The sequence below is a fragment of the Morus notabilis genome, unplaced genomic scaffold (assembly GCF_000414095.1).
Source record: "Morus notabilis unplaced genomic scaffold, ASM41409v2 Scaffold100, whole genome shotgun sequence".
Lineage (NCBI taxonomy): Eukaryota > Viridiplantae > Streptophyta > Magnoliopsida > Rosales > Moraceae > Morus > Morus notabilis.
In genome coordinates, this window is record NW_010361820.1 from 116844 (window position 1) to 127536 (window position 10693).

At 39.2% G+C, this 10693-nt stretch overlaps 1 protein-coding gene across 2 annotated transcripts; it reads right to left on the reverse strand.

The window, feature by feature from the left end:
• Positions 1 to 1010: 1010 nt before the first annotated feature.
• On the reverse strand, positions 1011 to 5068 carry LOC21408273 (DNA repair protein RAD51 homolog 3). Of its 2 annotated transcripts, XM_010100625.2 has the most exons (9): positions 4873 to 5068; positions 3794 to 3892; positions 3099 to 3221; positions 2981 to 3014; positions 2836 to 2906; positions 2524 to 2750; positions 2223 to 2354; positions 1561 to 1627; positions 1011 to 1451 (listed from the first exon to the last, which is right to left on the reverse strand). In XM_010100625.2, exons 1-9 carry the CDS (start codon positions 4982 to 4984, stop codon positions 1276 to 1278), a joined length of 1041 nt encoding a protein of 346 aa, XP_010098927.1. In that variant the 5' UTR covers positions 4985 to 5068; the 3' UTR covers positions 1011 to 1275. The 2 variants fall into 2 exon arrangements, with proteins under 2 accessions (XP_010098927.1, XP_024023085.1); XM_024167317.1 differs by lacking the exon at positions 3794 to 3892.
• Between the last annotated feature and the right edge of the window lie 5625 nt (positions 5069 to 10693).

Below are 10693 nucleotides of genomic sequence, written 5' to 3' on the forward strand. Positions count from 1 at the left end.
TATTATAAAATTTATTATAATTATTTTATTAATATCATATGATTAAAAATTGATAGATAAATTTTAAAATAATCATTAAAACTACACCTATATATAAAATATGGAATAAAATGTAGATGAATGGAATTCATATTCAAGATTTATCACTATGAATAATAATGGAATTGTTTTTTTTTTTTTTTAAATAACTTTGTTAATAGAGGCATGTATTGGTTGTTAACTACTAGTGACTATTATCAATTCTATTATACTCTACCTTTATAATATTTATATCTCAAGGAAGAACAATAGATTTGAAAAGGTAATTGCAGATGCAGTCTAGTAATATTTTATATATATAATGAATGTTGAGATTTAAAATATATGTAAAAGTAGTAACAGATATAGTTTCGTAATAATTTAATATCTTTAACATTATGGTCTAGATTTTTTTTTTTAATTAAAAAACATTATGCTCTAGAATTCAAATCTCTAGCCTCAAGTTTTTTTTTTTTTTCAAACAATATAAAAGAATATATGCATACATACATACATATATATATATATGTATGTATAAAAGGAGGTTAAGGCTGCTAATCTAATGCAAAACAAGATAATGATATTTTTTTAAAACAGGCACTGATTTCATAATCATTAAAATAATGCCAATTAAGGTTAGGTTTCATATCTTATGAGTGGGTAGTTGGAAAGTGGGGAGAATGCAAAAAGTTTGGTAAAGGGTTGGTCAATTATATCAGGTGATTTGCTTTGGTTTGAAGATTTGTTTTGTTACATTTAAAGAAACTGTAGAAGTTGGTAAAAGGAAAGAGGCAGCCCTTTTGACATTCAAACTTTAGCGTCACACATTACATAAAACTTTTACTTATTTGAGCAATTCAATGTGACGTGTAGTAATAATAATAAAGTGTCTCCACAAATGGACACACCACAGCTGCATTCATCCCCTTGGAGTAGAAATATATGATGTGAAAAAAAAAAAAAAAAAAAAAAAAAAAAAAAAAAAACCCCAACTGTTGGCTAAAAGCTACGCAGAGAGTATGTCAAATTAGCCAATCTCATGTAAAGTTGCTTTATACAAATCACTATGTATGTTTAATACTCTTAGATTGCTTCATACAAATCACCATGTATGTTTAATAATCTAGAAACGGTAAGGCATCCCGGCATGGATCCTTCACGAAGTAGATTGCCATATACTCCACCCATCTCAGTGGAACTCGCCCTGAGACCTCATCGAGAAGAACAACCGACCATATCGCCTTCAATTCTTCAATCTCACATCAATTTGATTCGCTTATGGTTGGAAGCAGAATTCCGAATCCCTTTACCGGTGACAGAAAATGGTGCTGATGCCGATCGTAGAGAGGGTGACTTGTCTATGAATGCATAGCGATCATCCCCATTCCAGTACAAGATGACCCGATTTGTACAAGAATGTGACCAGCTGTCGCCTAAGAAGCACCACAAGATCAAACCAGAAATATATCAAACAACGGACAAGTTGACGATGGAAAATTAATAGCTCTCAAGTTGAAGGCAGGAACTGAGAACTGTACTTACCTAGTGCAAGTGCCAACTGAAATGAACCTTCCATGTACTTTGTGGTCACTTGGTTAAAAATAACAACCTGCCATAACAAAGAGATGGAGAAAAACGAATTAGAAAATGGATAACTGTAGAGTGGCAAGAAGAGTACCCCAAGCTTAACAAAACAATAACACAAGAAGGCTATTACTAGCCAACTACCATGAGATAGGAACCCCAATTCTGTAACTCAAATAGAACACAACCCAAGAATTTATGTAAAAATATCAACCATAGTTGGATTTCTTGAATGGTCAACCAAACCAATCCAAAAGATTTGCTTCACGGACAGGCCAAGTGTAACTATACCAAGAAGGAAGCCTTTCATAACAAAAGGGGGAGTAAATGTTTGAGAGCTGTGACAATTTTGTTGCCCTCAACAATAAACTAGGAGCCCGTTTGGAGAATGGTTCAAACCACCCTAAATTGGTTCAAATAGTATTTTCTCTCACAAAAAATTTGACTTTAAAAAGTTATGCTACAGTATTTTCTCTCATAAAATTTAAATTTTGGTTCAAACCACCTGGTTTGAATCCACCTTCCAAACAAGCCCTAGAAATGGCATCTTTAAGAGTTTAAGTAGGTAAAACGTTCACCAACCTGTTGCAAATTATAGAGTGTAACAATCTCCTGCTTACCGCTAAGTTATAGGTTTTTGCAAGGTTCATCAGCTTCAGGGCCATTCCACTAAGTAACCGAGTCCTCAGAGCTAAGTCCTCAAAATCTTGGCGGAAATGGAAAGTAACACTATCAACAATAACAATCTTAACCTGCACAATTTTTGGATACAAAATTAGATCCTCAAAGATGATAAATAATATGGCACAAAGAGGAAAATGATAGGAAAACATAATCTGATCATTGTAAGTTTGATTCAAATGTGTCCAAGAGAAAGAACAAAGACAATACTTGCATATAGTAAGGCTACCTAATACCTACATCTTTATGCGCTGAGATGAACTTGTCTAAGTAACTTATCACAGCCATTTGCTCGGTGTAACTGCAGATGCGGAAATAGTAAATGCTTTCCAAGAGATCATTAGGCTTAAGATTTACTTGGCATTTACGATGTTCCTTACGTAAAAGATCATTGTATTCCACCATGTCTAATACCGAAGCTTCAGCAATTTGCAGAGCCCGCTCCACCATAAAGCTGCCCTCAGTATCTATAAGTTTCACGCAAGATAGTATTCAAAAACATAAAATCCAATTTGAAACCAAAGCAAAAGGGAATATTCAATGATACTTAACCTATATATACTGCCTTTCCTCCCAGGCCACCTAAATCAACTGGGATTTGAACGTTGACTGCAAGTTGAATCCTGTAATTCAAGATATGCAGTGAAAGCTTTGAATACTAATAAAGACTGATATTAAGATGACAAAACATCCATACCCTAGCTGTGTTTTACCAATGCCCGGCACTCCACCTAAAAAGTTTTTAGAAGATGGATATGAGATCCTGGAAGAGAACTTTTTTATGCTAATAAACAAAGTAGAAAACAGTAACTAACCGATTTCAGTTACTTCTTTGCAGTTAATGCCTCCACCAAGGATGTTATCCAGATCTGCACAAGAAGTAGTAATGCGTCGAAGCAACTGCTCCTCGTGGAGCATGTCCCATGCTGTCTGTGCACCTACAGGCAGGAAGCCACGACATAACTTTTAGCTTAGTTAGGAAGTCATACAATTTTTCCCAAGATTTATCCCTTTTTTCAGAAAAAACAAAAGTGACGAGCAGATTGTCAATTTTCAAGTTTTTTTATTGTTGTTTGGAATCAAATGCATTTTAGTTTTTTATCAAGATAATGCATTGATGACACAGAAACAAATACAGTTAACTTCAATAGCAAAAAACAGAAGTAAATATTCAAATATCCCTATCATAATGAATGCTGTTCTGGGAGATAGTAACGCAAGCACCCAACCAGTATGACTGCATCTTTACGTTGATATATACAATGAAGAAATTAATGGTGTAAAATTTAAGTATGATACGAATCTAACTTAATGATGGTATGCAAGAAGGGAATTTCACTTTTGCACCAAGGGACTCTCATGAGCGTCCTAATGAACCATATGCTGTAAAGAGAGAGTAAAAGATCGGAAATTTCAAATGAGTCAATTTCTAATACGTTACTCAATTTTCCCGTAACAATAACAACTGGTAAAGACAGAACATAAGACACAAAAAAGAGAGAGTGATTACCATTAAAAATAGCGTGGCCTCCATCCGTCCTGTCTAGCCTACTATTAAGTGATGCTACCTTTAGAATCTCAAGAGCTTCACTATTTGTGACATTCAGTTCTGGTATAAAATAAAATTATAAATGGTCAAGAGGGGACCAGAAAACCCCTCGGTATTGAAGAATGGCCAAAATAAATTAGGGTTGATTCTAAATTTGGCCCCTGAAAAATAGAGGTTATCTCACTTTGTCCCTGCAACTCAAAATGGAACAAAACTCAACTCTTCCCCAACCCCCAGTTTGTAACCTTGGTACTTTCAGCATTGGGGCGTCAATTTTCTTAACGCATCTATGGATCATGGGACTGGTTGGCAAAGAGTGACTTTTGAACAGTTTTAATCACGTGTCAGTCACATAACAAGCACAAATAATTAACCAATTAAAAAATGATCCTTCAATAAAGAAAGTACTGAAGTTGTAACTACTGATAATCAACGGGGTGGACTTAAGTCTTATTTGAGTTGCAGGGGCAAAGCAAGACAACTCTAATTTTTTGGGGGCTAATTTTGAAATTAGCCCGATAAATTACCAACAGTAATAAAAAAGACTAGGTATGGACTAGGGGCACGGGCTTCATATTTCCAGGAAACTATTTGAAGAGAAGTTTGTGGCAGAGAGCCATTGGTTATGGAACAGTAACCAAAATCTTCATAAAACCATTTCTGACTATATCTGCAATTGGATCATCCAATATCTGAACAAAAAATACACAGAGATAGCTTACCATTATCTAGATTAAAACATAGGTTCGGATAAACTAAATACCCAGATTCCTTCTTTCCAAAAATATATGTGTGTGTGTGTGTGTGTGTGATCTCGGAAATAAGCAAAATTTCACCCCTAAACATATTTCGTTCCACCTTACAATTTTTTCTCAAGATTGTTATAGAAACCATCATTCGGCACAAAATTGGAGATCCCCTAATCTTTGAAGGCCAAAAAGGCAATAGAAGTTCAAAGAGTAATTACGTCGAACAGTTACGGGAGATCAAATTCATGCAAATGAAGAGCGATAAGATTTGAAGGTAATGAAGAAGATCACCTCGAGCAAGATCGGAGGGAGAGAGCGAAGAAAGGGAAGAGAGAGTGGTATAGCCCGCCCGTATCAGTTTGCCTCGCTGTGACGCTGAGATTGGTAATCTTCCCACTTCCATTTTTTCTGCTTCTCTGCACAGTCTGCAAAGCGACAGAATTGGATTTGGAGGGAAGTTTTCAGGACACTTTACACCAACGCCACAAATTTTAGGCTTAAATTGATATATGCCACTAAATATAAACTATTTAAGAGAATATCATAGTAAAAAATACTTAAAAAAAACATAAAGATTATAAAAATCTTAAATATATACATGAAAATCATAAAATTCTCACAAAATTCAAAGATTATGAATAAAATACACAAAGTATAAATATAATTTTATTCTAGTACACAAAATTTAAATAATGCTATTGTGGTATATTTTATAATAATTTTAGTACACATAGCAAAAATCAATCAAACATTAAAAATCATGGTATATTACCTAAATATCTCCAATTTTATTTTCAAGGCAAATTGGCCACAACTATTAAATATAATAATAATAATAATAATAATAATAATAATAATAATTGCATAATAATTTAGTACACATAGTAAAAGTCAATCCAACATGAAAAATCATGGCATATTACTTAAATATCTCCAATTTTATTTTCAAGGTAAATCGGCTACAACTATTAAATATAATATTAATAATATTAATAATAATAATAATTGCATAATAATAAAATAAAATGTAAATGTTGTCTTTGAATTATGATACGTCTCTAACTTTCTCTTTTGTATTATTCCGTCAAGAGAAATGCTAGCATCACTCTTTTTATCACTCTATTTGTCACTCTCTTGTTTGACACGTAGACTTTACTAGCGTGATATATTATTATTTAAACAGAAAATAAGATAGTAGAGTCCATGTGTCAAAAAGTAAATACAGAAAGTAGTAAAGTGAGTGACAGAAAAAATGATACTAACATTTTTGTTCTGCCAAATATTTTAAACAGAAGTGCACGTGTGGCGCATGTGATAAGAGTAAATGTGTAAATTTAATTAGCCTTGCAACTACTTGACCAAATTAGGGGTTCTACATTATATCACATAAAAAAATTATAGCAAGAAAAACTAAAACTTTTCCTTTTTCTCTTCTGTTGCAGGTGATTTAGGGCTAAAATTCGAGATTGTAAAAGTAATTTTATCATTTTAGGCGAAAAATTTACTACAAAATAGAGAATTCGAGGACCTTTCGAATCAACTTGAGTCTTTATGTGAGAAGTGTTACTCTTCCTATGTTGTTGCTTCCTTCAATTGACATTTCTTTCACCAAATTTGCTACTCTTTTTCCCCTCTTTGTTGCCTCTGAGCATCTCTAATAGTGGTGGAGCCATAATTTTTTTCCGAGAGTAGGGGTGGTATAAACTAAAAATTTTGAACTATACTATAACACAATAGTCTTTGTGTCTTCAAGTATCTATTTGTATCTTTTTTTTTTTTCTAAATGGCCTAAACTTGTAATGGAGTTTAATATTAATTTTTAATGTTTAGAGTTGAAATTTTGTGAATTTATATAATTGTATAGTTTATATTTTATTTATTAGAGATTTTAAGGTTAAAATAAGAGTTCTTAAAAAATAAAAAACTTGGGGTACAATTGAAATGTTTTTAAAAATACCATGTAAATATTGTAACTAAAACAGTTTCAGGGAGGCTATTTAAGGTAAAAAATATAAAAAAATTTAAATGAGTGGCAAAATATAAAAGGAGCTAGCAGGCCAGGGGGCCTCACTTAGCTCCGCCCCTGATTTCTAACCAACAAATATAGGTCTAATTGGCGCCAAACTAATGTTTTGAAGAGAAGGGTATTCAATAAACCCAAAATAAAATACTTAACCAGCCAATTAATACTTTCTCGATAGACTACTCACTCTCTCTTCATTTTTTCAAGTAAATACTGGTTTGAACTTCAACCAGGGTTCAAACCATGAGAATCTTCGAACCACGTTTTGAATCTTATAAATATGTATCGATAAACTACTCATTCTCTCACTCCTCATTTTCACTCAAAACAAATACGAAACAAATCCACTTCACCCCCTAATTGAAAAAACTGAACAACATAAAAGAACATGCAAATGTTGTACAAGAGACAGAAGTTGTCAGAATCTCCGTCGCTGCCATTCTCTGCCTCTCATCCTCTTCTTCCTTCGTCGTTGGCCACTCGCAGCCTTACTCACGTTAAGGAGCTCTCCATCATCGTCCCCGCTCTTCGCAACGTCGTCTCTAGTAATGACTTCGCCTCTGCCACCGCGAAATTCCTCCAATTCCCACCCTTTGCAGATGACATAATCAACGATGCTGGTGTTATACCACGGTCGAGGAATCGACCGTTCCTTTAAGCGGCAAGCGCCGAGGCCTCCCCGTTGAGAATCGGTCGCTGACGTCAAGGGGACGGATGTACCTAGGGTGCCCTTTAAACGTTGAGAGTTCGCATATGGATAACGCACGTCGAGAGCCCCGTTCGACTGGCGAGGGCCACGACGTCGAGGTAGCAGCCCAGTCCAATCCGCTGTCAGCCCAGAGAAAGATACACTATACCACCTACCTCTACTGTCGGGGTCAGGAAATCAAGTAGTCGGTAAGGGTTGATAACCTGACCAGGAAGCAGTAATCATGGAAATCCGACTACCAAATCCCAGAATTAAGGCATTGATGATGATCTCCTCGGGAATGCAAAGGGGCCTCTCATTTGTACAAGGCCTATAAATAGAGCCATGGGAGTTCATTAAGTTTTTTAGACACACGAATATACTACTCCAAAAAGAGTTTGTAATCAAGAAAGCATTAGTGTGTTCACGAGTGGATTAGGCAAAGAATATTAGCTGAACCACTATAACTTCATGTCTTCTTTATCTTATGCACCATTATTAATCCTTAATAAACACATGAGAGATTATTGTGAGTGTTCTCGGAGAGGTAATCCCTTGTTGACTGAAACCACCGTCAACAATTGGCGCTAGAAGAAGGGCCGCGAACCCAGAAATCAATCCAGCAGAGTGAATTTGGCTCCGAGAAATACCCGCAGCGCGACGGTAACTCAAAAGAGCCAGGAGGGCCAGAGCCATGCCGCCAGAGGAAGGAATCCGACGAATCCACCCAACGGCGGTTAAGAACCAGCAGGGACACGGCCCAACTGAGGGGCGTAACCACAGGCCGCTGGAAACTCCCCAGACCGCCTTGACCAGCTTCAAAGGCAGGTTGAAACACTGGCTGTGGTTGTAGAAAGGATGGCCACAACCCTTGTCGAACGGGAACAAAGGCTAGATCCCATGCCGCCGTTAGAGGATATGCCGATGAACCCGGTGAACGCCGCCGTCAGGAACCAAATAATTGGTGACCAACGTGGTGACGCCGATGGGGGCGGTGATAGTGGGGCCAACAACCCTCATCCAGCCAGGTCGAATAGATCTATGGGGAGCAGACAACGAACGGCCAGGAGGAGAGCCCAGGAGAGGGCCGAGGCCCAAACAGCGAATGACCGAGAAGTACCGCCTCGACCACAGGAGAACGTAAACTGAAGGAATGCGCTCCCGGTAGAATCCTCAATTGTTCGTGGAGGTGACCTGAGGGTACGACTGAACGCTCGACGTGACTGAGACGTACAACAGACCAGGGAAGAAGAGCTTGCGGCCAAGAAGATGGCTAGACTAGAAAAGCAGATAGGGAGTCAGTGGAACAACTTTGAACAAGTTGTAAGGAAGGTGGCCGAGGCCGTGAACGTCGACGCCAAGATGTACATGTCACATGACCACCCCTTCACAGAAAGCATCATCCAGGTATCATTGCCTGATAAGTACAAGCCACCACCTATCTCCCTATGTGATGGGAGGAGTGACCCGGACGACCACCTGGAAGTCTACATGGGGCACATGGTCCTACATGGATACCCCGAGGAGGTCATGTGCCGTGCATTCAGAAATCATCTTTCTGACTCTGTCAGGAGGTAGTTTAGGTCCCTAAAACTGAACTCCATAACCAGCTGGGATGACTTGAAGAACGCCTTCCTAACTCAATTCATAGGTGTCAAAAAGTACATCCCACCGAAGCAAAACCTGTCAAGGGTGTACCAGGGACCAAACAAGTCCCTAAAAGATTGGATAGCCCTATTTGGGGAACAAGTGGCTGCCACCGAGGGGATCACGATGAGGTAGCTTTGATGGGGGCCCTATCAAGCATGAAGAATGACATCCCGTACAGCATGGACCTCGACCGGAGACCACCCCAGACCTACTAAGATTTCCGGGCAAAGGCCCAGGGATTCATTAACGCAGAAGAGGCCAAGAATGCCTTAAAAAGCAAGGTGGTGGCTCCCACCAAAGAAGAGGTGGGACAGCCGAGCCAGCAAAACAACGGTAAAAAGTGCCGAGCTAATCCTCAGGTGCAGACCGAACAAAGGTACAACCCGGCCCCATACAACAAAGGTGGAAACGCCTTGATGGGGTAGGGGACACCAAGTGCGCCAAGCCACAAAAGTACGACGCCTACACCCCATTAACCATGGGGATTGAGGACGTCTATCACGAGATCAGTCACTACCAGGTACTGCGTCGCCCACCGCCTTTGAAGTCTGACCTAGCACGGAGGAACCAAAACAAGTATTGCAGGTTCCACGGCGAGAGTGGACACATGACCAACGAATGTTTCGACATATGGAATAAGGTCGAGAGGTTAATCCGGGAGGGGAGGCTCAATGAGTACCGAGCCAACTGGTGGGGCAACAACAATCGGAGGAACAACGATTGACGGGAGGATCAAAGGCAAGATCAACGGCAAAGATAAGGATGATCTTTGGAGGGCCGTACCTTGGCGGCGCCTCTCGCCGCGCACATAAAGAATACGCGAGAGAAGCGGAGGAAAAATTCAACCAAAGGATCATGAGTGTGTCCGGCAGGGAGTCAAAGGCCGCGAGGTTTGAAGAGGCCAAGATAGCGTTTTCAGAAGCTGACGCAAACGGGGTGCACTTCCCCCAAAGTGACGCTCTAGTGGTGGAGGCCATGATCGGTAACCACACGGCTTGCCGTATCCTGGTGGACAACGGCAGCTCAGTGGACATCCTGTACGCTGATTGCCTCGACAAGATAGGGATCCCTCAGGCGAGACTGCAGAACAGCCCGCAACCACTGTATGGCTTCACAGGGGATTGCGTCATCCCCGAGGGAATGATAGAATTGCCAAAGAAAATTGGTGACCGACCACACACCTCGACCGTTATGTCCCGGTTCTTGGTAGTGAAGGGAGGTGACCAATATAACGCAGTCATAGGGCGACCGACGCTGAGGGCATTAAAAGCAGTCACGTCGATCTATCATCAAACAATGAAGTTCCCAACCCCAAGCAGAGTCAGAAGGGTCAGAGGAAACCAGTACGAGTCGAGGCTCACATATGCTGAGATAGTCCGCCATTACGCTAAGCCGGGGCAGACCAAAAGGGAGATAAGGGTTGTGGTGACCAAAACAAAAGAGGTCAACCTTTCGCAGGCTGAAAAGTTGGCGTTTAAATTAGACATAAATAAAAGTCCGCCTGAATTTTCTACTCGTTTGAATATTGATCGTTCGACTGGTATCTACATAATCGAGAATCTACTATCTACGTCGACCATTATATGTCGACCATTCTTGCGTCAAAGATAAGTCAAAGACTATCTTTGACGAGGGGGTAGTAAGGCCACCCCAAGGCATTTAAAGGTGGTAAAGCCCTGGTTTTACCATACTTAACCAAAAATTTCAGTATTTCTACAGCATCCACAAGCAAAATAAGCATCTGTATGTAT